This window comes from Lynx canadensis, chromosome E2 (assembly GCF_007474595.2).
Source record: "Lynx canadensis isolate LIC74 chromosome E2, mLynCan4.pri.v2, whole genome shotgun sequence".
Classification (NCBI taxonomy): domain Eukaryota; kingdom Metazoa; phylum Chordata; class Mammalia; order Carnivora; family Felidae; genus Lynx; species Lynx canadensis.
In genome coordinates this window covers 4,625,554-4,652,519 of record NC_044317.1, presented here as the reverse complement: position 1 = coordinate 4,652,519, position 26,966 = coordinate 4,625,554, and the positions used below count along the sequence as shown (strand labels likewise).

Genomic DNA, 26,966 nt, shown 5'->3' with positions numbered 1-26,966 from the left:
GCTCAGGTCACGATCTCGCGGTTCGTGAGTTCGAGCCCCGTACTGGGCTCTGCGCTGACAGTGCGGAGCCTGCTTGGGATTCTCTCTCTCTCCCATCTCTCTCTGTCCCTACACCACTTGCTCTCTCCCTCAAAATAGACTTAAAAAGTGTTTAAAAAAAAAAAAAGATTTTAACGGAGTACTCTCTTGAATTTCCTGGAAATGGAGGCAAAACGTGAATTACAACAGGATCTTACATTGTGTAAGAAAGAAGTACAGCAAGTTGAAGTGAAAAATCTTTCCTGGCACTCCAACACAAATCGACACTGGACCCGTATCCATGTGGGGCACTGAGCAAAGGTGCCTTCAAGGGCAGCTCTGCAGACCCGTCAGGAACAACGCTCACAACGCCACTACAAAACAAGTCCTGGGGAAAGGCCAAACACGTGGCCCATGATTCACAGCCCCGGGAGAGGCCGGGAGGAGGACCCAAGTGCTGCAGCTAACTTCACATCCAACCCTGTTCCGGGGGGCTGTGTTGGGGGGGGTAAAGCAGGACGATTCAGAGGCACAGTTAAACCCCAAGTAGCTGAAGTAATGAACTTTCTGGAGTTACTTCTATTTTTCCAGCTAAATATAATGATTTCCAAGGCAGCAGAGCTGATAAGCTGCTCTCACTGGCTTCTCCTGCTTCCTGACACCAGAAAAACCATGCCGCCCGGCACGGAGGACTGCTCACCTTTCCCCCAGGTAGGACGGGGGGGTGGGGGGGTGGAGGGGGGGTGAATCCGACCAACCTAAAAGTGAGTTACTCAGAGGTCAGTTACAAAGAAGCGGCCGCAGAAGCACCACTTGGAACCAGCCCCTGCCTAGCATGTCACCACGCAGCGGCAGACGACAGAGGGGCCAGACCTCTTGTGGGCAGGCACCCACACCTCGGCCTCCTCCCCAGCGGCTTTCTGTGCGCGCACCTACGCACACACCCACGCACACACCCAGGGCTCGAACACAGACGGTTCTGTGTGCCACATCCCACTGCTGAAGACAAGCCTACCCAGGTCGTCATTCCCCTTGAAGAGAAGCGGGCGATGTTATCCTCAAAGTCAATGCCGCCCACTCCAATCACGTCCATTTGGTCAGCAGGGTTATTCAGAGTGCTACAACGAGGCACAAAAACACAAGGGAAGAGAGGTAATTTAAAAAATGTTTTTCTTAAGTTTATTTATTTTTGACGGAGACAGAGCACGAGCATGAGCAGGGAGAGGGGCAGAGAGAGAGGGAGACACAGAATCCAAAGCAGGCTCCAGGCTCCGAGCTGTCAGCACAGAGCCCGACGCGGGGCTCAAACTCATGAACTGTGAGATCATGACCTGGGCCAAAGTCGGACGCTTAAACGACTGAGCCCCCCAGGTGCCCCGAGAGGTAATTTCAAATGAGTCATTCAGGTAAGGACCGATACTCCCAGAAATACCCGAGATGGCGTTAGGTTCTCCTGAGGCTCCTCATGGCTGTCCAAAGGCCACGCTCTCTGCCACCTGTGTGCTGGGCCGAGGCCATCGTCTCGTACATGGAGCAACTTCTTTCTCTTTCCCTCCGTCTCAACCTATCAATCACCCTGCGGCCCAAGACGCACTTGGCCCCCGTGCTTCTGCAATCTGAGGAACCCTCCCTCTGACCAGCACGAGACTTCACGCGATCATGACCAGCACCCACTCACACGTTCTCATTTCACTTTCAAACTTTCCCAGGGTGTGCGTCCTGTCCCCACCAGATCCCACACTTCTCTGCCACCTTCAGGAAGTCACGGTTCTCAACTGATCACCTGCACGGTGCTTCCCTTCCTCCCAGGGAACCCGGGAACGACCCCCTAGGCCCTCATCCTGAGCCCCTCACATGCCAGACGAGGTGCAGAAGAAAACCACCTAGTTCTCCTTAATACCTCAAGTGCACAGATCTGCAAAGAAATCAGAGTGAAACAAATCACAGCAACACAACGTAAGTCAAGATGAGGCCGAAGTGCTTGAAAACCACAAAGAAAAGCGTGGACGTGATTAGGCAACGACAACCCCCTGCAGGTTCCTGAATAAGAAAACTGCTAGAATCCATCTGACAAGCAGGAACCGACACCGAGGAAGAAGAAGGAAGGTACCGCTCCCGGGGGCTCCGGGTTCACAGTGCCCTCCGTTGGAGGCCATCCTCCCGAGCACGGTGGCCTCGGGCCTCCGTGACGGGCAGCGAGGCTGAGGCCCAGGGACGGGAGGCCCCCACGGCCTGTGCTGTCCCACAGCATGACCCCACATCGCCCCGGTGGGACACAGGCTGGATTCTGGGGGGGTGGGGGGCAGAAATGGGAAAGGCGGCCAAAGGGAAACACGCGAAACAGGGAAACGAGAAAACCGGAGGCGATGACCCGGTACCGGACGCTCCTCGTGGTGGAGCCACAGCTCGGGGATGCTGACGCCCGTCACCCTGCGGGTCACACACGGCACAGACGCCCGGCAGCACAGCCGCTCCAGAACCCTGGGCCCCCGCACAAGAAGATGGCATCACTAACAACTACCGGGCCGGGACCCTGCCACTCACAGGCAGTTTCTGACCTGGACAAACGTCAACCTCATACGGTGCGGCCTGACCCTGCGCCCGGACCCTCTGTGTAAGTCCGTCAGCCCTCACGGCCTGGCACGCGCGCCCAGGGATGTCGCTGCACGACGCGGCGAGTGACGCGGGGCCGCCGCGCGCACGTCCTCCCCCCCTACTGGGACTGCGGAGCAGGGGAGGCGGCCTCTGCCTTTCTTCCTCCTCCTCGGTGGTTACCTCAACGCCCTCCGCACGGCACCGAACCGCGCACATCCCGGGAACCCGACCAGGAGGAAGACACGCGTCCCGCTGCAGAAGCGTGTCAGCGCCAGAGACGACTTACGCACATCACGCGGAATACAAACCGGAGCCGCGGGGGAGAGCCAACAGCGGTCCCTGAGCAGACACGGGCGTACTGCCTACGACCCCCCGGCCGACGTCTCGCCTCCCACGCCGCTTCAGCTCACCGTGACGACCCGGCACAAGCGGTCCCCTCTGCTCCCCTCCGGCCGGCCCCATGTGTCAACCCTCAGAGGCCATCGGGTGTGTCACGCCACCCACACTTTCATCTCCGTCAGCCCTGCTGCGTCTGAACCCCGTCTTTCCTAAGAAGGCACCCGTCCCGTTTACCGCCTCACCCCCGGGTCTTGCACAGAGCGGGCCTCGCTAAATACTGCAGAATCCACTCCTTTCTAGCAGCTTTACTTTTCTGGGTGTTTTGGTTTGGTTTTTTTAAGTAGAACAGAAACTGCAGGCCTCCAAACTGATCACGACAAAATAAGAAAATAAACAGACAAACAAACAGAAACAAGACGGGCCTGAGCTGACCAGTGAGGCAGTGGGTGGTGGGCACCTGGTTCGTTGCACGGTCTGGCTGGTTGTGAGCGGAACGTTCCCACGATACAGAGCTTCAGACAGACAGACACAGAGTCAGACCACAGATCTACAGTTATTTGAGGGGGAAAGGCACCTCCGACTCATCCCTGTGGGGAATACTTACCCGTATAGAGGCCCATCGTTGCCAATAGCAGAAACCATGATTACGTTGTTAGCCGTCAATTCCCACACCTACGGGACAAGCAAACATTTAATTATGAAAACATACCGCTCTCAAACAATCAACACAGAACTATCCAAAAATACCTACGACTCCTAAAAATAATCCTCGAAAAAGAAGGGTGCCCTCGAACACATAACACTAGACCCTCGCAGGCATGGATGTTTGCCAACCGGAGTTTTCGCGGTGCTGAGAAAACGGGCCTCATCACGGGCCTGAGAAAACGTGTCCATCGCGGGCCTCACGATGGACACGGAGAAGCCCGCTCTCCGCGCAGGTGCAGAAAGGCGCTGTTCGGAGCAGAAACCAACACGGCACAACGTGCGGCCTCCAACACAAGTCCCCGAAGCTCACGCCACCGCCCATCGTCCTCACTAGGCAATTGCCTCGCGGGTGAGGGGCCACCAGCACAGCAGGGACGAAGCGCTCAGAGCAGAAGCCATCATCAGGAGCACGGTCCTTTGTGCGGGGACACGACCCACCTTGTCGACGAAGGGATGGTCCATGAAGTCGGGGCCGCCGATGCTGAGGTTCAGCACATCCACCTTCTTCAGGATGGCGTAGTTGAAGGCGTCCAGGAACCAGGAGGTGTAGGATACCTAGTTCAATGGCCAAATACGACTTTAGGGGCCTCAGAGAGCTTCCAGGTGCCACAAGAGGGTTTTGTTGCTAAGGGCAGAGTACAGCCTCCGAAGCAGCGTGACGCGTTAACTTCGATTTCAGAAATAAAAACCAAGAACAAACAGTGCTCCGAAATATAAACTCTGGCACCTGGAAATTCTTAGTCCCTGCGGCTGGACTCGAGGGAGAGCCGCGTCCTGAGGGTGGCTTGTCTCTCCGGGTTGAACGTCCAGCTCCTCAGCTTAATGTACACCTGCCGGGGTGAACCCCCAAGCCTGTAACTGCCCCTCCTTCAGAGGATTTATCCTAAGACACTTCCCTTTGAGAGTTTCTACGTAGGTTAACGTATTTGTCTAGGTTCTTTATTCCTCAACAGACTGAAGGGCAAACCTCATAAAAAAGTTATTTCATAAAATTATTTTTCTGATATTCCATTTCCTGGCAGAGTCAAATGGCTTTCTGTATCACCGTTCAAATGTTTTTATAAAATACTAAATTAAACTTCTAGTACAAAAGGGATTTAAGTATTTGTTTAAGAATTTAAGATTTCTGTTTCTTAAAGGCTTTTAAAAACAAAACGTGTTTACGTTTGCTTGTACACGCAAAAAAAAATTCCAGGAAGAGGCGATACATGAAACGGAGAAACTGTCACGGGGGAGACGTGAGGTGTAAGGGAAACCCCCTGCGGGTCGGGAAAAGGTTGGGGGGATTTTCCCCGTGTTGCCTTCAGATATTTTTGAGCTATTTACCATGTACGCAAAAATAAAATCTGAAAAGTAAACACGAAGACCCTCCCCCGTTCTATAAATATTTAGGAGGCGAGGAAGCAGGGTCGGGAAGCACACCGCCCAGCGTGACACCGGGGGCCGTGGTACGGAGCCGGCCCTCGAGCCCGTCACCACACAGTAGGGGTGGCAAACACCAACGTGCCCTTCTTCTCTCGTCTAGGAAGCACAACGTGCCCACGGACGTGGGGGCCCAGGGGCCCAGGAAGGAGCGAGACGGGGAGGAACCACCACGGCCCTCGGAGTGGGGTCTTCAGGGTTCGCGGGAGGCCGACGGAGGCGTGGTGGCAGAAGGGCGAAGCCACACAGAAGGGGCAGTGGCGGGACGGCAGGGCCCGTGGGAGACACGGGAAGGAGCTCGGCATCGAGGCGGCTGCTGCTTCTAAATGAGCGCGTGTCCTCCCGTGTTTTACTTTCTACGTTTCGGTATCAGCTCCTCAAGTTTTGGGAGTCCTCGGAAACACCTACCTGGTTATTGGTAAAGACCCTGAAAATATGAAGTTCTGCATCCGGAGCAAAGCCTTGGCATTCCCGCATGCTGGCTATCACACCTGCCACAAACGTGCCGTGGCCCAGCCCTGGAGACCAAGAGGAGAACGGTCGTAAAACACAGCTGATCGCATGCGCCGAGATACAACATCTCGAGCCGCCAATTCAAACGGACTCTCTTGCCCCGAGCCCCGGACCGACCGAGCCACGCCACCGCCGCCTCGATTCTGGGCACCCCGCCCCCTCCCAGACGGGCGGGAAGTGCTCCTCCGCCAGACAGCCCTCGCTGCTCACACTCTACCCCCCCGACAGCCCGGGATGGTGAGACGTTTCTGCCCAAAGGCACACGAGCTTGGGTTTGTCTCAGTGACCGCTGCACCGGCTGTGGGATCAGCACACGGAAAACCGTACTCTTAACCCATAAAACCGGGGGCAGGAGCGAGGGACAAAGACCGGGTCACGCCACGGCATCGCCACCCACCGTCGTCCAGTGTTCGCTCGTTGGTCCAGTTGGTTCTCTCCTTCACGTTTTTGAAGTGGGGGTGCTTCTCGCTCAGCCCAGTGTCAAAAACAGCAACCCTCACGTTAGCGCCTGATTCCAAAACACAAGCAAGCGTGATCGTGTTTGGACAAATCATCTTTTTGGATTTTGTCCATAAAACCTACTCCTCCTGGGGACTCCGAGAGAACGACCCGTCACGGAGGCCCAGAGCCCGCCCTGCGCGAGTCAGGTCAGGCGCTCCAGGGAAACCGGTTGAGCCAAGACGAGGAAAAGGGGATGCTGGGGGGAGGGGGGAGGGGGGATACCATTCATCTGCGGCTAACAAGACTCGAGGTTCTCGGGGCGTGTCTGGGGACACCCCTCAACTGTCTCCAGGGCTCTGCCCTCCACAAAGGAGTGGTTTCCCCCAGGTCTCCATGCCCTCATCTCCTCAGAGAGGCCACGGAGAGCGAAGGCCACCAACAGGGAACACACGCTCAGGAGAGGGGACACTACTCCCAGGCCTTCGCGGACGCTGCTCGCTAATGACCTCTGACACGGGGGCTGCCGGAGGCAAGCGGGGACGATCACATTTTAAGGAAAAGCACTATACTGTGCACTTGGCTATACTTCAGACACGGGCCAAAAGCTGTGGGCACGGATGTTGAGACGGATATTGCCAGATCAAGAAATTCTAGAGACTAGGTAACAAATATAGGACCTTCGTGGTATTTAATAGCTAAGAGACGTCAGGAAGGTGGGGTCTTTCCGGTGTGAGAGCTGCGTTTACGTACGGGCGTTACGTGGAGCAATCGATCACACGGGAGATAACCGACACCTACTGCTTACGTCTGAATGATGCACACGTTATCTCGAAAACCACTTGGCTTAGGGGGACAGAAAATGCTCTTCTGATTAGAGAGAATCTGTTCTGTGAAGAATTCTCATCCTAAAAGGAGAAAACCACGAGGTGACGCTCACTTAATAAAAGGTCAGTCCACCAGGCGTGAGCGTCTACGTGTCTAGGATATTCTGCAGGGCGGGAGCTGAGGAAATCAAGGGAGACATAAGGGTCTCCAAGGCTGGGGGGACACGGGGAAGGACCCCGAGACCGGCATGACAGATGGGGGCTGGAGAAACTTCTGTCTGGGTCAGGGTACGAGCCCCACAGTAGTTAGGAGAGGAGTTTTCTGCCGTGATCCATCAGTGAGGAAAAGCCACACTGGTTGGGAGTTTTAGTTCCCAGGAGGTGGTCCCCAGTGCCATACACACAGCCTGTACCCCGTGGAGCAGACGGTACAGAAATGATACAGGAAAGACGGACAGAGCGGCCACAGAGACAGACGCCCGCGCGGCAGAGGGCAGAGGGGGCAGCGGCGGGGGGCAGGCGCGGGGACGGAGGCACCCACCTGTGTAGCCCATCTGCCACAGCACGTCCGCCTGCAGGGTCTGGGCCACCTGGCGCGGGATGGCCCTCAGCAGCCGCCGGCTCGAATGCCTTCCCGTGGCGTGCCAGAACCCGGAGCCCAGGGACAGGCTGGCTCTGCGCAGGGGCCGGGACGACTGCCACTTGCGGCTCCACCGGGTCTCGTTACAGGGCGCTGCGGGGTCGGCGAGAGCCAAGGGGACAGGGGTCAGAAAAGGAGCCGCTCGGCAGCGACCCGGCAGCCAGGAAGGAAAGAGGACGACCGCCCCTGGACGGCCCGGGTGGCGGAAGGGCGGTCTCTCCCTGCGGCCGCACCGACGGGACGTCGGTCCGCGATCCTTATTCTCCCCCAACAGTCCTCTGCCCGAGATGTTCTAACTGACGGAAGGCACAGCAGGGCCGATAAAATAACGTTTAAAGAAATAAAAGTCCCTCGCGACTAAAACTGGAAAAATAAGATTTGCCTGATTTTTCCTCAGCAACTGGTTCTCATTGAACCAGAAGGTTTAAAACAAACAAACAAACAACAACAAAAAAAAGAAAATGGCCACTGACCACTGACCACTGGTGATGGGTCCCAGCACTGGGCTTCTGGGACAACAACAGACACGCGAGCCCATCAGGCGGTCTCTGGTCAAACATCAGTAGCACCTTTTCCCAAGTGTATACTGCTCCCGACCCTCAACTTGCTGACCAGAGTGTCCCCAGTGTCCCCGTTCAAACAGCAAAACCAGAAAGGAGTCGGGGGGTTTCTGAGGACGATGAGCTGAGTCGTATCTGGATTTTGCCGGTGGACAGCCGGCTGCACACTTACCAACGCCTGCCAACCTGTGCACTGAAAACCATGAATTTCACTATCTGTAAATACCTTACTTTGTTGAAGATGGAAGAAAAAAGCAAAAGAAACACCACGAAAGCCATCCTTACCTTTCAGGACCCCGGTGCCATGAAGAAAAATTGCATCTCGAATCAGTTTTCAGAAGAGCACATCCACACTACCACTGAAGTTTTTGTGTTTTTTTCAAACGTTTATTTAAGAGAGAGAGAGAACGTTGGGGGGGGAGGGGGAGGAGCAGAGAGAAAGGGAGAGAGAGAATCCCAAGGAGGCTCTGCACTGTCAGCACAGAGCCCAGCGTGGGACACGAGCCCACAAACTGTGAGATGATGACCTGGGCTGGAATCGAGTTGGGACGCTTAACCGACAGAGCCACCCAGGCGTCCCTCAAGTTCTGTCTCTATAGCAAACGACTCCTTCTTATTCCTGTCTCATCAGGCTCCCCCATGAAAGTGCAGGGAGCCAGAAAAACATATAATCCTGTCAATCCCATTAAGTAATTCTTTGCACAGAGCAACGGAAATTATTCCGCACTCGACACGCCACGGTGACTCTGCTCTCGGAGCCCACAGCGTGGGGCCACACCGGGGGTGCCCACGGCAGAGCGGTGCCGTCTACCCGACGCAGACCAGACCCCACCTTGGCAATGAGCTCGGCTCCGGGCTTCCCTGTGGAAGAGCAATTTATTAGGAGAACCGGACAGTACTGGAAGGAAAGCAGTTAAAAGGGTGAGTGCACTTGAACCCGCATCACTGCAGGGACCGCTGACGGATCTGGGGAGGAGAATCTGCCAAGGGCAGCCCCGTGGACTCTTCGCAGTATAAGCACTGCCGTGTGGGAAACAGGATAGCTCTGTCTTACGGCCAGGGACAGAGCCAGGGATGGGATCCAGGGTGGGACACGTTCCAGCCAAAATAAAGCGGAGCCTCTGAACAACAGAGCCAGAGATATACGCAGCATTTCACGTCTATTTACATCCTGCACATGCTGCTAAGCTCTCACACGTGCACGATTTTCCTTCATTTCCGTGAGAACCCTAGGAGACAGGAGGGGGCCTTTCTTCCGTCTGCTGGACGAGAAGACTGGAAGCTGAGAGGAAAGGTGCTTCCCGCACAAGGCAGCAGATGACGACAGGACCGGCCCGTGAGGTGCGCGGTTCCCGCTCGCGCTGGCAAGTGCCACACCTGACGACCAGGGCGGAGGGCATAAGGAAAGGAACCCGACCCTGAGATTCTATGACTGCTGTGCTGAAATTAGAAATTTCCACGTTTCTTGAAACGTTCTGGAGCTGTCTACACTAAAAAGGTACAATGCACGTATCTGGCTAACTATACAAGGTTTGTTTTGTTTTTATCTTCCTCAATTGTTTTGAGGTTTTAAAGAGAAAAGGCATTACAAAACATCTGGACCGGTACAAAGAGCTCGAGGAAGCGAGACCCCCGAACTCTGCAGCCGCCCCGAGAGCCGGCTTGTCCCGCTACGTGCACATGAGCTTGGCTCCCCCAACGCCTGGTGCTGTTTCTAAACCTCAGCGGCTCTCGGGCCTAGCACCTGACGGACAAAGGAAGAAAAGCAAAATTTTATTTCCTTCCTTCCCATGAAAGAAATGACAGTAAATGATACCGGAACTCACGATTTGTTACCCTAGTTTATGACAAATGGGAAAAAAAACTTTTCTTTGGTAATAAGCAAGCTTTGGAAAACACTAGGTAATAAATAAGCAATTCAGTATTGAAGAACAAACTCTATCTTGACAAGCCCAAGTTACCGACAAAGGGGAAGGAGCAAGCCCTCGAGCTGAAAGGACAATCATCAAACTGCTGCCGTCCTCACACCCGCAGAGCTGAGGGCTCAAAGGAGGGCCAGCTAACCTGGGCAAGGTCAGGAGGTGCTCAGAAAAACAAAATAAAACCCAGAGAAAGGATGTTTTACAAGATTCCTTAAAAACAAACACACAAGGGTGCCTGGGTGGCTCAGCTGGTTAAGCATCTGACTCTTGATTTCGGCTCAGGTCACAGTCTTGCGGTTTGTGAGTTCAAGCTCTGTATCGGGCTCTGCGCTAACGGTGCGGATCCTGCGTGGGATTCTCTCTCCCTCTCTCTACGCTCATCCCTGCCTCTCAAACAAACCAACCAAAAAAAACCCAACTTAAAAAAACCCCACACCGACAGAAGCACATCACAACCCAAGAGGAGAGTCAAAGACACCGTCTCCCACTTCAGGACGGAGGGACGCAGGGCCTCTGGTCTGCAGGCGCCAAGGGGCGCCGGGTGAAAACCCCTTCCAGCAGCAGCAAGGACCACTATCGTCCTCCACTGAAAACTGGCAGATTTCTTCCCACCAGAACAGCATGAAGCCTGTTTTTCGTTTTTTAAATTCCTGGCAAGAAGACATTCACAACTGACGAAACTAGATGAAGGGACTCGGGTATCGAACCATTTCTCCGCTATTCTGCCAGTGTGGAACGGTGCACGGGAAGGTCAGGGGCAGGGTGGTGGGGCGCATCACCTGTGAAAATGCACGTTCTCTCTCTGAACCCACGTGAGGCAGAAACCGACAGAGACGAGGTCATAATACTCACACTCCGCGTACTTGAGCGAACGAAAGACTTTCCGCTGGGGTGTCACCCGTTTGATGTTGGGATGATCTTCAAGGGTTAGCAGCCCCGCTTTCTGCTTTTCTTTTATCTGAATCACCTCAAAATCACTAGGGTAGTCACTGGATGGGTTGTTTCGAGGAATGATTCTCCAGTTGTCTATTTCACTGCTCTTCAGGGCGCTTGAAATAAAAGAATTTCTAGCTTTGGCTGTGAAGTATCCATTGAAAGCCACAATATATTCTGAAATCAAGGACCACAAATAAAAATGAGAATTTACGGCCACGTATTATAATGGAAGATCGTAGCTAGGCTACCATTTCTCAGGTAAAAGAAAACTTTACAGATCCCAAAACCTACGGTAGGAGCAAGACTGAAAGCCTGGTTTAAATGCCCTGGATGGCAGCTTCCGGAGCCCTGAGTTAAAACGATCTGTACGAATCCCCTGACATCACACAAAATTGGATACCTTGTGCTATTTTTCAAAAAGCGAATATTAACCCAAGTTCAAACATGTGGCAAAGAGATGCGTGTAAGTTTTTGGAATACAAAAAAGGGATTCAGAGATAAAGGTTCAGTTTTATTTTACTGAAACAGTAACAAAATTTCAAGTGGATTCTAGCAGACTACTGGTTTGTTCACATCTGGCCTCCCCACACAAGCAGTCAGCACCTCCCCACTCCCCACCCTCAGCAGCTACAACGGCATCTGTTCCCAAGAATCAGGTTTTAGGGAACTAATTCCGAACGCCAATCTCCTTGCCTCGCAGAAACTACCTATATTGGGAAAGCAAATTTCAGTAGCGCGAACATCCAAGCGCCGTGAGCTCACCTCATTTAAAATTACCGTGGAAAAGAGGGAAAGGTCTTTTTTGACAAAAGCCAATGTTTGAAATTAAGTTTAAAGAAAACGGGGGTGGGGGGGGAGGGCTAACATTTAAAACCTCATTACCATATTCCACGACCGTTGAGGAGAATTCCACCTTCAAAGTCAGGTGGGAACAGCCAGGGCACGGGGCCTTTTCAGAAGCCTTCTTCTCCAGTCTGTCACCCAGATGTCTCTTCCCACAGAGCAAAACCACTAGCAGAAGCAGCCAGATGTTGACAAGCTTCATGGTCATAAGTGAATATGGTCATAAAACCTCATATATTCAAATCGCACTTTTTTCTTCCTGGATTATTAGTCAATTTTTGTCTCGGCGAAGAGCCGAAACATCATTGATCGGCCGTTTTACAGTCTTGTCCGACGTAAATAAAAGTTAAATTTCATGGCCTTTTGTGGTTTGGCCTGAAAAGAGGCTTTCATTTCTTTCTTCGTTTCTTCTCCATCTTGGGCCTCAGGCGCCTCTCACTGCGGCCCAGACAAGTGAGTCCTACACGCCATCTGCAGCACAGAACCACAGTCGAGCGGGCGGCGGTCACTCGGGGCACCCTGGCGGCCTGCAAAACACAGCGAGCTGGGCGGGGGCCAGGGCCCAAAGATGCCCAGTGAGGACGCGAGACAGACGTGCACGGGCGCGCGACACCTTACCGTTTCTTTCTTTAGTTACTGCTCACTTCTTCCCGGGGAAAAGGAGATTGAAGACGGCGTCAAAGATAAGAAAGGACACAGAGAAGAAGGGACATGGCGGGCAAGGCCAGGAACACTGCCCACCCTGGCGGCCAGATGGGAGGAGGGACCCCGCTCCTGCCGCAGACCATCCTCCTCACTCGCGGCCCGTCCTCCCCAGGCTCCTCCCCAAGCCCCTACACTTCTCCAACTCTTCAGGCAGGAGCGTGGTATACAGCCTAACCTTCTACTGTAAAGTAACACCTAAGAACAAAATACGAGTCAAACACTTGCCACTGTCTTTTAAAAAACTATGCTGCAAAATTACTTAAATGACACCTTTCTTCTGCCAAGTCTATGAAGAGAACACAGAAGGGTTTCCACAGTCACTGAATTTATTTTACGTGAAGCCTCACCTTGAAGAAATCTAAGCTACTAAATAGGTTATAAAACCAGATCACCTCTTTACTGGGAAGTGATACGGGAGGACAGCTTGTGAGAGAAAGTGCTGCCAGAGAAAAGTGTGATCGGAGTGTTAAATTTCACGCAGGCGCAGATCCCTTCCCAATACGTGAATGGCAGAAGAAATGATCATTCTTCACAACAAAAAATGGAGCGCACACACACACACACACACACACACACACACAGCGACAGCATGTCCAGAAAAATCCCACTGAGTTTTCACTGATCCCACCAGAAACATAAATAATCCAGCAAGGGGAACACAAATCAACGAAATAAGACAGGCCTCACACTGCTACCTGTTTCTAAACACACACACACACACACACACACACACACTTAGGACCAGGAGTCAGCCCCCTTTAAAGAGAGGTACCAAATTATTAAAACCCATTCCTCAGGCAGAAATCTAATGTTTTAGAGCAACAAGGACTTTGTGGTTTCTGGAACTATTTGTATGTGCATCTATACACAGGAAAATACTCATAAAGCTAGAGTATCTAAAGAAGTTTGGAAAGTTTAATATTTAGGATTTCACTGCTGTCACAACACACACGATCCTGAAAAGCAGGCCTTCTCTGGCCCTGGAGACTATGGCTGGTTGAACAGAGCTCGTCAGATGGAAATGAAATTTTAGAAGTTATTTCCATATCAACACGAAGAACAACAATGTGAATGCCAACCACAAGAACAAAGAAATTAAAACCAAAGATCAGAACAGAAAGACCAAAGGAAAGCAACAGGGGACACCAAATAAGCCACAATCCACTTGGGAGTGAGCCCCAATTTTTATTTACACTTGACACTTGCAGTGATGAGATACCACAGAATACAATTACATGAAGCATATACCTCACTTAATTACAGTATTACTGGTCAAAGACAGAGCTCATCACTGGTACTAAGAGCTCTCATGTTATATTAAATGAACTTATAGTGGAAAAGATTTAAATGGGTCTCTCATTCAATTAAGGCAAGTTTTTAAAAAAAAAAAACAAAAGAAATCCCTTCACGTCTCCTGCCTCGAGCCAAACAATCTAAGACTTATTTGGACTACACATTACAAATATTAGCAAGCGATACCAGTGAGCAAACCTTAGACCTAACTGTGTCAGAGCCACTTTAATTAAACCTGATCCAAAATAATTCACCCACAGGTACAGACAGCGACCTCATACCATCTAGCCCACATCGAAGAGATGGCTGATGTTCTTGTACAAGTGAGGCAGGCGACTGACTTTAAAAGACAAGAGAAATGGGAAGAAAAGGCTAAAGGGGTTTTAAACTTTAAAAACGCCTAAGGTAATAGGCCCTCTCCCAAACAGAAAAATTAAACTTTTTAGGTTATGGAAAATGGGACACCGCAGTATCCCTAAGCCGTTCTGCCTACGTTTGCCCAGGACACCATACAATTTCGTATCGTGCTCTCCAAGTGTCCGGTGTGGCCCCGCAGGGAGGCCAGAGATGAACGCCAAGGGCTAAGCAAAGCGCGGGCCGCCACCGCAGGAGCGTGCACGCGCGGGGCCACGACACCGCACCGAGAGTCGTTCTGGGTCCGACCGGAGGCCTCTGCTGATGAGGTGGAGGGCAGCGGGCTCTGGCAGAGCCGGGGCTGGTAGGGCTGGAAGTCACGGAAACGGGAAGGGAGCGGGGCAGCCGGAACAAGCTACTACGTCACAGACCGGGAGCACACGGGGCGTGCCGAGCACCCACAGGTTCCCCGCACGGGAGGGAGGCCCCGCGACACCAACCTGGAGACGCAAGGCCGGCGGGGAACGGGCCCCGCCAGCAGGCATGGGCCCGGAGCAGACCGTGCAGCAGGCACCGGGAGGAAGGCGTGCGGAGGGAGAACGGAGCCCCGCGGGGCTGCCGGGCGGCTCGGCTCAGCGGTCCGACTCCCACACCGCACACGGCCGGGCTCCGAGCGGGTGGCAGGACCAGGGCAGCAAACAAAACCCAACGGAAACCCCGACCTCAGGGCGCTGACCCAGCGCGCGTGTGCGTGTGTGTGTGTGTGTGTAAGTGTGTGGGGGGGGGGGATACACGAGTAACACATGTGGTATCTAGCCAGTGACATCTACCTCTATTGTGAGAAGAGGAAAAAAGGGTGAAGGGGAACAGGACGGTGGGGATGGGAGCGCCGCGCCAGTCTCGCCAGTCTCGCCAGTCTCGCCAGTCTGGGAAGGGGGCTCTGAGGAAGCTGGGGGCCAGGGGGGCGGAGCCCTGCAGGCAGAGGGGAAGCCAAGTGCAGAAGGCCTGGTTTGTGTGCGGAAAGCCCAGAGGCCAGAGTGGCGGGGGGGGGGGGGGGGGGGTCAGGAGAGGGGCCGGGACAGGTGACCGAAGGGGAGGCAGACAGGGAGGGCCTCGTGGCCGTGGCCGTGGCCGAAGGGAGGGAAGGCAGGATGTGACCAGAGGCTCCGGGCAGGGCAGGAGAGGCGAGGACGTGGAGCAGGTTACAGACGTGGAGGTGGTGAGGCGGTCTGCTGACAACCAGATGTGGGGGGCGCGCACGAAAGGAGCCAAGGACGAACGGAGACCTTTCGGCCGAACACAGTCGGCGTCTGCCCCTGACCGAGATGGAGGACGCGCAGGAAAAGCTGGCGGGGGCACGAGCGGGGGCGGAGCTCTGAACTTGCGAAAATTAGGGTGAGCACTAGCAGTGGGGAAGCATGGCTCAGGGCAGAAGGGAAGAGGGAGGTCGAACACCCTAGGGGCGCCTGGTGGGGGTGGGGGTGGGGGTGGGGGGCAGGTTAAACGTCCGCCTCCTGATTTCAGCTCAGGTCATGAACTTGCGTTCATGGGTTCGAGCTCCGGACTGGGCTCTGTGCTGACGGCATTGAGTCTGCTCGAGGTTCTCTCTACCCCCTCTCTTTGCCCCTAACCTGTTCGCTCTGTCTCAGATAAACAAACATTTAAAAATAAATAAAAACAAAAATCCCCCAAAATCTGTGAAAAAGAATTTCCATGATGAAGGGTAGTCAAATGAGAAGAGACTGCTGGTTTAACAACTTAAAGGTCACGGATTCCTTCCACAAAAGGGCCACACTAGTGAACAGCGGCCTGCTCCAGCCTCCAAACCCACCGGTGGCTGGAAGGAAGACACCCTCAAGCAGAAAAATGCCGTGGAGATAATGGTAGGGTTGGAAATGATGGCAGGAGACCCCTCCCAGTTTTGTTTGGATATGGCTGACCTGCTTCTAGTCTTTGAAGGTTGTTTGTTTATTTTGAGAGAGGTCAAGAGAGTGAGTAGGGGAGGGAAGAGAGAATCCCAAGCAGGCTCCACGCTGACAGCGCTGGGCCCAAGGTAGGGCTCGAACGCACCAACCGTTGAGATCACGACCTGAGCCGAAACCAAGAGTCGGACACTGAACTGACTGAGCCACCCAGGCACCTCTAATGGCTAGGTGCTAAGAAAACACTCCTTTCAAAGACCGATGGCCCATAAAAATTATGGCACTGACACTGAAGTTTACGGTTTCCCAACCCTAGAATAAGAAGGCTTCAAAATATAAGTTTCCTTGGAGGAAAACAAAAATGCCACTGGGGGTACAGAGGCTGGTGAACAACGGCATGGGGCATTGGGCCCTTGCCTATTCGTGTCAAAGACACCGGTCCCCAATGACTGCTCCACTAGGCCTTCGAAGGCACAGACTGCACCTTCCTCGTCTAAAACACCTACTCACCTGCGTCTACAATGGATCCCCCACCTCCACCCCCCCGCCTCTCACTACAGAGCGCAAACCTGGTGAGCATTTTCCCCAAGACAGGCTCACCATCTAGCGGCAAGCAGGTAAGTAGCAGTAAGCACAGAGCATGTAAATACAGACACAGACTATACACACACGAAAAGCAGCCTGTGTTTCTAAGTTCACGAGTGTGCAGGAGAAGGGCAGAGAGGGAGAGAGAGAATCCCAAAGCAGGGCTCAAACCCACGAACCGTGAGATCAGGACCTGAGCCAAAAGCAACAGACACTTTACTGACTGAGCCACCCAGGTGCTCAAGAAGAAACTAACAAGAGTTCTGTCTTTGCTTTTCTCCCTCCCCTTCTGCATAACTGAGTTGAGGGCAAGAAGGTAGGTGCTGGTGGGAGAGCCACGGTGGCCTGGTGTGGGCTGAAGGAGTCTTGAGAGGGTGAGAAAGGCGTGTGGCAGACAGGCAGCTGGGGAGGAGAGTAGGAGCCTGAGAGGGGTGATGGCAGTGAAAGAGAAAATTGATTAGTTCAAATAAATACTTACAGATAACGGGAAGGAAGCAGCTTTCTTACTACAGAGAAGGAAGTCACAGGTAGGAAAAAAGAAAACCTGCAAGATGCACGCAGGATCAGAATGAAGTAGGGAAGTACTGGGGTGAACTCAAGGTTCTCGATATACAGACAGATGTGAAAACAACTACGTACGCGTGTGCACATACACACATACGAACATGCGCATGTACATTTCCTAGCTCCGCCTACTGCAAGGACACGGAAGCAGTGATACCCCAACAAGAGGAGCCCACCTAGTGCCCAGAACTGGTTTTCTAAAGGCCATTCTGTGCTACAAGAGACCAGGCTCCTTGGAGACAAGCTAGTTCCAGACTGGGCAGGTGAGTCCAGACCATCTCGTGCCAGAAAGTGAGAAAGCACTCAAAGAATAATGGGAGTGTGAGGAACACAGAGGCCAGCATGGGACAATCTGCACGTCAACGTAAATAATGAAAATAACAGATCCTAACTCACTGAATAAAACACAAAAGTCCACGATGACATTTATAAATAAATTGAAAGTCGGAGGAACGAGGCATTTACATAGTCCCAGAACGCCTGCCGACAAAAATCCTCATTTCCAAAGGGAAAATGGGTAACTCTACAGAAGACCAGCTTCACCAAGTGAACCAGCGGTGGGACAGATGGAACCACATCCACACACTGCAAGAGGCTGGCATCACTCGTGGGGTTCCGGCCAAAGATGCACACCCCGAATCAGTTCAGGAGGAAACATCAGAATCCAAATCAAGGGACACTCTTCAAAATGAACTGGCCTGGAATTTTCAAAATTACCAAGGAGATGAAAGCCAAGGAATGGCGGAGACGCGGCTGCGGATGGAAGGGGACTCGAGAGACATGACCGGTAAGTGAACTCGAGGTTCTCCACTGGGTCCCTCTGCTGTGAAGACATTACTGAACAACTGGCAAACCCGAACGGGGCCCGCCTGAAAGCAGATAGCAGGAGTGTAGCAAGACTAATTTCCTGATTTTGAAGGCTGTGCTCTGATTATGTAAGAAGGACTTTGCTTGCAGGAAATGCCCCATGAAGTATCAAAGGATAATGGGTATCAGGTCTGCAACTCACTTTCAAATAGTTCACAGACCAAAAAAAAAAAAAGTTTTCTGCTGTTGTTGGAACCTTTCTAGTAGGTTGAAACTGTTTCCAAAGTATGCAAAAAGAAGAAAAAAAAGTTTCATATTTAGCCTCAGCTTCTAGGAATGAATAAGAAGGACGGGAGTATTAACTTTTTAAAAGGGGGAAGGAATTTTAGTCTCTTTTATTACAGTCTGCTGCCCACCGTGTGCATAATCAGACTATATACCACGTCAAACAGACTCACATGCATCAACTGCTGTACAGAATGACGTTTTCGCATCCCAACAGATGTGACTGAGCTAATCAAAGTGAAATTCAAACTATTTCTCATTCTAATGAATTGACAGAGCCCCTGAAAAGATTCGCGGTAAATTTGTTAAAACTGATACCAGTGTTTATGTAATTTACATTATAACAACCAAGTAACTTTTTGAAAACCAAAGCACAATTGCCGGGGAATATCTTGTTAGTTTCAGGTGTCCATCACAGCGGACTTGATATTTTTCCACATCGGAAATGATCCCCATAAGCCTACCTACCACCCGTCACCATATGAAGTGATTCCCAGGCAGGCTGCACCTTTTGTATCCCCCGACGAGTTATAACTTAGTCCCCTTTCCCTATTTCATCTGCCCCCTCCAACCCTTTCCCACTATGGTAACCAACACAGACAAAGAGACAAACATAGTCTGTCTCTGTGTGTCTCGCGTGTCTGTAAAAATCAAGTAACATTTTGAGGACATAAACTGAGACACGCAGTATAAAACAGATCATGTTTAAGAATTCAACCCAATAAAATGAGGACTCTCATGTGTCGCTGGTGAATGTAAGAAAACTCCTGTTAACCTCTTAGAACTGCAATTTACCAACATGTATTAAAAGTCTTAAAAATGGAAGCAAAAACCTTCTCTAACAAACCCAGGGACACAACAAACACTACCACGTACCAAGCACTCATCAGGAGGCAGGTGCTACTCTAGGCAATCTGCATGTATTTACTCATTTCATCTTAACAACCTGTTACTGACCGTCCCCACCCCCACCCACGGCTCATCACCCCCGCCCGGTGCCACACAGCTAGCTGTGACTGGGAAAGCTGGGCTGGGAACTTGTGTGTTGGGCATGGAGGCCATACCTGTAAGTGGTAGGTTACCCAGCTTTTCTAAAATCTCCCCTAGAAATTCATTCCATAGAAGTGTGAATCTGAAAGCATACAATGATTTATACCCAAAGATTATAACCGGGAAAAATTAAAGACCATCTAAAGGTGCAACAGACTAGCTAATTAATTAACTAACCAATACTATGGAATGCTGAGTAGCAATTGCAGATTACGTTCCTCTGGAAGGCTGGATAATGGTTCCCCAAAGATACCTATATCCTCCTCCCCAGAGCCTGTACATGTTACTTTATACGGCCACCGGGATCTTGCAGGTGTGATTAAACTAAGGCTCTCGAGATGGGGAGAGTACCATGGATTATCCAGGCGGGACAATGTAATCGCAAGAGGGAGGCAGGCCCACGGGGCTACTCCTCCACCAAGTAGCAGATGAGATATTGGAAGCTGAGGCTGAGGTAATCAGGGGACGGGGGCCAGGAGCCAAGGAACGCAGGTGCCCCTGGAAACCCAAAAGGGAAGGAAACAATCTTGCCCAGAGCCTCCAGAAGGAACGAAGCCCCGGTGACGCCCTGATGTCAGCCCAGGGAGACTGATTTTGGACTGCTGACCTCCAGAACCGTGAAAGAAGAACTATGTGTGGTTTTAAACCACTAAGTTTGTAGAAATTTGTTAGAGCAGCCATAGGTCTTGGAAAGATTTCCCAAAGAACATGGGGAAACGTTCGTGCAAATATTAAGTGAAACAGTTCATGGACAGGGTGATCCAAATCTTGACTTTTAAATAATGTATGTATATGCATAGGAAAAAAAGAGTATGAAAAGGTGTCTACCCAGTCGGTTAACAGTGGTTCGTTCTACCCTTCAACGGTATCGTTACAGGGAGCTTTTTTCTCAATTCTATTTATTTACATTTTTACAAAGAGTATGTGTTACGCTTTCATTATTAAACTATCAATTGAAATACTTCAATAAACCGTCTAAAGTCAGTTTTATGGAAAAACAAATTTTCTGGCAAGACCGTGGCCGAAAGATTCAAAATAAATTAAAGATTGTGGTTTTCTTTAATAAATTGAAACATTTTATTTATTTTTAAGGACATAATCTCTATGCCCAACCCATGACCCTGAGATCAAGTCACACACTCCATCAAGTGAGCCAGCCAGGAACCCCAAAGATTTAGTTGTATTTATACAGACAGCAGAGCTTAAAAGGGACAGATTTCCTAGAAACCGTGTTAAAAAAATCCGTCTGTGTCTACCTCCCAGCTTCAGGCCAAGCTTTTCACTCATTCATTCTGAACAGGCTTATCATGGGCGGTATCACCTACTCACTGGGCCTAGTTAGGGCTGTTACTGGACCCATGGCTTCCTGGATTTGCTTTCTACGAATACTTCCCCTACAAAGCTATGGCCTAAAAGATGGTATCTGCATAGTGATGGATTTTCCAGAATTGTATGCCTCTAACACAAGCGTAATCAAAAAATATTTGACATCAAATACTAGGGGAAAATTAACAGTTCAAATAACGTATGCCAGGAACAACATTTAAGGAGATTTGCGTGAAAAACGAGTCAAAATAGACAAAATGTATTACCCAGGCAAACAACTGGTCTGACCAGCTCTGAGGTTCTTCTACTTTGCATTAGAAAAGAATGTCACCAAGATTACAATCGTGGTTATAAGCTAAAGCATATCTGAAATCATTTCTTTGCAAGTAAGAACGCAATTCAGGAGGGAGGAAAACTACCTACTTGTATCACCCGATGGTCCTCTGATTATGCAGATACACCAGCTTTTTAATGAGCCTTTACTGAAATAGCTCTAGAGAAAACTGAACTGTGTTTAGGCCACGAAAGGGTAGCATTCAGTTCAATTAAACCCTGGCTATAAAAGTACCACTTTCATAACTAATTGCGTACTTGGCTGTGCTGCCATTGTTTAATAGGCTAACATTTAAGCAATGCCAAACCACACTATCTTGAAATAAAGGTGTATTCTTCAGCCTGAACGAACCATTCCTTCTGGCACATTCTGTCCATTAGCACGCTTTGTTAAGGGGAGAAAACAAATAATTCAGCCCGAAGAGTCAACAGCACCAGAGTGAAGAGGCCCAGGTCTACACTGCCCTTTACTGCCTATTCCTTCACAGGTGCTGTGCCCGTCTCCTTACTCTCTTTCCCCTTCGGCCACTCACTATTGGCTAGCTGCATGAGGCACCTCTGAACTTAGTACTCTCACGTTACTTGAAGCTCATTTCCTTAAGCAAAGACCTCCTCAAGATAGTTAACAGATCTCCGCAGCACGTCATTAGGTCACGTCATTAGGTCACGGGGAAGGGAAACTTGACCTGTCTCCTTTTACCACCTCCTGGCCTGTCTTAGGCAAGATGCTGAAAGAGACCAAAGTCCTCGCCACCCACCCAAATACCAAATGCAAAGTCTAGCCTCCCATCTTGTTTTTTTTTTTTTTAATGTTTATTTATTTTTGAAGGAGAGAGAGACAGAGCATGAGCCAGTAAGGGGCAGGGAGAGAGGGAGACACAGAATCCGAAGCAGGCTCCAGGCTCCCAGCTGTCAGCACAGAGCCCAACGCGGGGCCTCAACTCATGAACCATGAGATCGTGACCTAAGCCGAAGTCGGATGCTTCACCGACTGAGCCACCCAGGTGCCCCTAGCCTCCCATCCCTAATATTTCAAGTCACCAAGGATTGGAGTTGTCAAATTTTCCCAATAAAATATAAAGTAATATCTCCACTCTCTCCTAGTGCAAAGAGGCAGTCGTGAACCTCCCGCTAAAATCCCCGCTTAGGACGCTAATGGAAACCAGGTGCAGTATACCCAAACTTTCACTCTTCCTAGCTTTCACTACTCTGTGACAATTACAGTGGCTGCCGCACAGAAGAGGCAGTGGGCAGGGCAGAGCGATTGCCATCTACCACTAAAATGACAGAAGATGGAATCACACAACATGTGAATTTGAAGGGAAGGTTAAAAACTTCTTAGAAGAGCTTCAGCTTGATCCCATGGGGCCCCGGGTGCTTCAAAGGCTCTGCAAGCACCAAATTAGAGTTTCTCGTTTTTCACAGACACAACCAACTCTTGATTATGAGACGCGTGGGGAGGGCAGTGGAGAGACCTCATGGGCAGGAGTCCTAGCAAGGCCACTCCCGGACACAAAAGCCACATATAATCCCACCTCGATGTAGGAAATATTCAGGAGACGAGACTAGAGAGACAGAGAGCAGATTAGTGGTTGCCTGGGGCTGGAGTCAGAAATGGGTAGTGGCTGCAAATGGGCACCAGCGATCTTTCTGGGGTGATAGAAATGTTCTAAAAGTGGGCTGTGAGGGTACCTGGGTGGCTCAGTCGGTTAAGCATGTGACTTCGGCTCAGGTCATGATATGGTGCTTCGTGGGTTCACGTGGGGCTCTGTGCTGACAACTCAGAGCCTGGAGCCTGCTTTGGATTCTGCGTCTCCCTCTCTCTTTGCCCCGCCCCCACTGTGTGTGTGTGTGTGTGTGTGTGTGTGTGTGTGTGTGTGTGTGTGTGTGTGGAAAATAAATAAACGTTAAATAAAATTTTTTTTTTTAACGTTTATTTATTTTCGAGAGAGAGACAGAGCACGAGCCGGGGGAGGGAGACACCGAGAGAGAGAGGGAGACACAGAATCCGAAGCAGGCTCCGGGCTCTGCGCTGTCAGCACAGAGCCCGACGCGGGGCTCGAACCCACAAACCGTGGGATCATGACCTGAGCCAAAGCCGGACTCGCAATCGACTGGGCCACCCAAGCACCCCATACACTAAAAAAACATTTTTTAAGTGGGCTGTGGTAATGACTGCACAACTCTGTTTACTGGGGAAAACACTGAATAAGTACCCTTAAAATAGATAAATTCTATGGTATGTAAATTTTGCCTCTAAAAAACCCTGACATAAAGGCATTTATATAAAATGTGTGCTGCTCATAAAAAAAGGTGGGAAGAATCCGCTCCTCGTTTTTATACAAATGCAAACTGAGAGCCCGCCGTTGGGAGCGGTGCTTACTAGCAAAACTAAGTAAGACCAGAGGGCCATAGGCAAATAAATCCTAAGGAGTTCAGCGCTGTGATCTCATGCCACTCTATCTCCCTCCGAAGTGTCGTCCAGAACCTAAAGTAAACGTAAATACTTAACCTAATTTGCACAGACACAACGGGCCAAGATTCCCTGAGGCTCTCACCAAAACAAAGGTAAACGTCTTACGAAAAACGGTATTGATCATCTAGAACAGTCTCAGGTAGCACCGACAGGACACGGCAAGGCAAGACTGTAAGATCCCGCAGGTCTGGGAGGCAGGCCGGTCCTGAGAGTAGAACCCAAGAGTCACTCGGGGCCCCCTTGCCCACGAGCTTCCTACAGTCCTGAAAATCGGGGTGTTCGGAGAGGTGTTCAGACTGGGACAGCGCAAAGAAGGGAGGTCGTCGAAAATGGGACAGCGGTCCCCCCTGCGCGAGCCGACCCACGACCGTGGGTGCGCTGGGAGGCCGAGGGAGGCCGGGCACACGGTTTCAGGCCGTCGAAGTTTGTTCCACAGAAAGAAAACTGGGGGGAGGGGGAGTGGCGAGCAAGCCAGCACCGCGCTTGAGCCCGCAGAGGGGACCGAGCAGGGCCACCAGCCGCAGCCCGCCGAGCACGCACGCGCCGTCCCGGGTGCGGGAAAACGCCCGCGCCCCTCGTCGCCCCGTCCGTCCGTCCGTCCGCGCCCCCCGCCCCGCGCCCCTCCCGGCGGGTCCAGGCGCGCAGCGAGGCCCCGACCCCGGCCGCCGCCGGCGCAGACCCCCGCCCTCGAGGCCTCGGGCGCGCGGGAGGCCGCGCAAGTCGGGGAGGGGGCGTCGCTCCGGGCAGCTGGCCGCCTCCTAACCTACCTCCGACCGCCTCAAGCTCGGGTCCCGCGGGCCCGGGATAACGGCGCCTCCGCAGCAAACACGCCTCGCGTCTCCATTCGGGGCTGTTTACTCCCAACTCTCGCGAGACGGCGCGACCGGGGCGGGGAGAGCGACGCCTGGGAGCGCCAGCCCCACCGGCTGTGCGTCCCCTGCGTGCCCCGCGCGGGCCTGCGTGCGCGCTCTGGAAGCCGGGGGCAGCCGGGGGCCGCCGGGCCCGGGTCGGGAGGATGGACGCAGGTCTCGCGACACTTGCGGCCCGGGACGGGGCGGAAGGTGGGGGGCGTGGCCAGACTGCGAGGACCCGGCCGTGGCCGGCGGAGCGGACTCTCGGGGTGGCTGCTTGTGGGCCCTTGGGTCTTGGGGCCCGAAAGCGGCACCGCGGAGCCGGGGACCAGGGAGGATGACCCTGGCGGAACGGCTGGCACTTGACGCAAACGCCTGCGAGCTCCTACCCCTTCACCCTCCTCGCGGGGACTGACGGGGGCCGGAGCCGGAGCCAGGCTCGGGCGCCACCCCCAGGCACGCACCCTGCAAGCCTCTGTCGGTTTGCCCGACGCGACGGGCCCGGGGAGGCGGCCCGCTGGTGGCTCGGGGATCAACCCCCTGACGTGCGAAATCCCTACCCCAACCCCGCCTGCCCGCTCCGGACTCCGCTCCTCGCCCCACTTCGCGGGGACCACTTGACGCCCAGTGGTTTTCCTTGTTGGAAGAAACAGATCAGGGCGCTAAACTTGGAAACGTTGGCCTCCCCAGAGATGCCCGCGTGGTTTAGATACTAGGATCACGAGCTGTCTTAGGCCTGCATGTTGGCTCTGGGTACAAGTGGGGGACCAAAAGCACGTTTTAGGTAACGCTTCTGTAAAAAATGATGTGCTATAATCAGATAAAACCGTTTATATCTTAGAACTTCCCACAGCACCATGATAATGCTGAATGGCACCAACGTGACAAGAAAGCACAGCACTTCATAGTCCCTTTATCATTATTTAACCAAGCTGATTTATACACTAGATTAATACACCATCACCAACTAGCCTTGGGATCTTGGGCAAGTTGTACCTCAGCCCTTTGTACCCCACCTTCCTTACCCCAGAGAGGTATTTACACCTACCTTCCAGGATGAAGGTTAAAGGAAACACACAGGGCTGGACACACCCATGTTCAATAAACAATGATGACTGTCGCTAGACCCGCCCACACCTGATGAAGTTCTTCTCCCCATTCTGAGATTGCATCAATGTTAGGAACTTACAGAGAATTCTTGACTCTTGCATTCATAAATCCTCAAAGTGAAGCCCTCCCATGCTGCCACCATGTAATGGTGACACTAAAAACTTAAATGTGGGTGTGCCTGGTTCTTGATTTTGGATCAGGTCATGACCTCATGACCAGGAGATCCAGCCCCGCATCAGGCTCAGCACCAAGTGTGGGGCCTGCTTGGGATTCTCTCTCCCTCTCTGCCCCTCCCCCCACCCATGCATTTGCACACTCTCAAACTAAATAAACTTGAAACAAAGAACTTCAGTGCTCTACCGTGGGGTGAATTTGTCTCAGCCAAGGTTCTTTTTTAACAGGCCTTTAAGTCACTGTGCCACCGAACACACGACCCAACTAGGGGTAGGCTAGTGAACTGAAAACATCCTTGTCATGTGATGGTCAAGCCCCAAAGCAGGCAAGAGGACAATGCTACCCGCTTCGAGAACCCTACAAACTGAAGGGGGCCGGGGCACAAGACAGGTGTTTTAGAAATCTACTAAGAAAGGATGAGAGCCCTAGGCTCCTCGTCTAGCCATTTCCCACCACTCCAGGTTCTAAAATAACTTCGTGTTTTACGTGTATGATAAAGAATTTGCAAATTCCATGGGAAGGTAAATCTTTATTCAGACTAAATGCTATTTTTTTTTTTAATTCTTTTTTTCAACGTTTATTTTTGGGACAGAGAGAGACAGAGCATGAACGGGGGAGGGTCAGAGAGAGAGGGAGACACAGAATCGGAAACAGGCTCCAGGCTCTGAGCCATCAGCCCAGAGCCCGACACGGGGCTCGAACTCCCGGACCGGGAGATCGTGACCTGGCTGAAGTCGGACGCTTAACCGACTGCGCCACCCAGGCGCCCCAAGACTAAATGCTATTTTAAAGAGTAACAGCCAAGCCAGTCCTGAGACAGAGACACAGACAGACTGGACTTGGTTTAGGAGGGCCCACAATATCAAGATTGAGGAAACCACCTAACCCTCTGGTTCCCAAATGTGACAAGATTTTAAGTAACTGAGATTAAAACAGAACAAGACTCCTCAAAAGAACTCTCTCTCCTGGGGCGCCTGGGTGGTTCATTTGGTTGGGTGTCCGACTTTGGCTCAGGTCATGATCTCACGGTTCATGAATTCGAACCCCCCCCCCCCCCGCAACCCCATCCAGCTCTGTGCTGACAGCTCAGAGCCTGGAGCCCGCTTCGGATTCTGTGTCTCCCTCTCTCTGTTCCTCCTCCGCTTGCACTCTGTCTCTCTCAAAAATAAATAAAGATTAAAAACATTCAAAAAAACAAACAAAACAGAACTGTCTCTCCTTGCTGTCTCCCTTTTTCTTTTTTTTTTTTTTATGAAATTTATTGACAAATTGGTTTCCATACAACACCCAGTGCTCATCCCAAAAGGTGCCCTTTTTTTTTTTTTTATGAAATTTATTGACAAATTGGTTTCCAACTGTCTCCCTTTTTCTTT

General features: G+C 51.8%; 1 protein-coding gene across 1 annotated transcript in view; it reads right to left on the bottom strand.

The window, feature by feature from the left end:
• The window catches only part of MBTPS1 (membrane bound transcription factor peptidase, site 1), a 52,366-nt gene extending 28,041 nt beyond the window's left edge, over window positions 1-24,325 (bottom strand). Inside the window, exons 1-9 of the mRNA XM_030297439.1 lie at window positions 24,226-24,325; window positions 11,798-12,285; window positions 10,832-11,089; window positions 7,399-7,590; window positions 5,990-6,100; window positions 5,488-5,597; window positions 4,096-4,212; window positions 3,557-3,624; window positions 1,034-1,136 (exon numbers count right to left, since the gene is read on the bottom strand). Of these exons, the coding sequence (XP_030153299.1) occupies window positions 1,034-1,136; window positions 3,557-3,624; window positions 4,096-4,212; window positions 5,488-5,597; window positions 5,990-6,100; window positions 7,399-7,590; window positions 10,832-11,089; window positions 11,798-11,966 (1,128 nt within the window). The 5' untranslated portion in view covers window positions 11,967-12,285; window positions 24,226-24,325. The remainder of the gene's footprint in view (window positions 1-1,033; window positions 1,137-3,556; window positions 3,625-4,095; window positions 4,213-5,487; window positions 5,598-5,989; window positions 6,101-7,398; window positions 7,591-10,831; window positions 11,090-11,797; window positions 12,286-24,225) is intronic.
• Window positions 24,326-26,966: the final 2,641 nt, after the last annotated feature.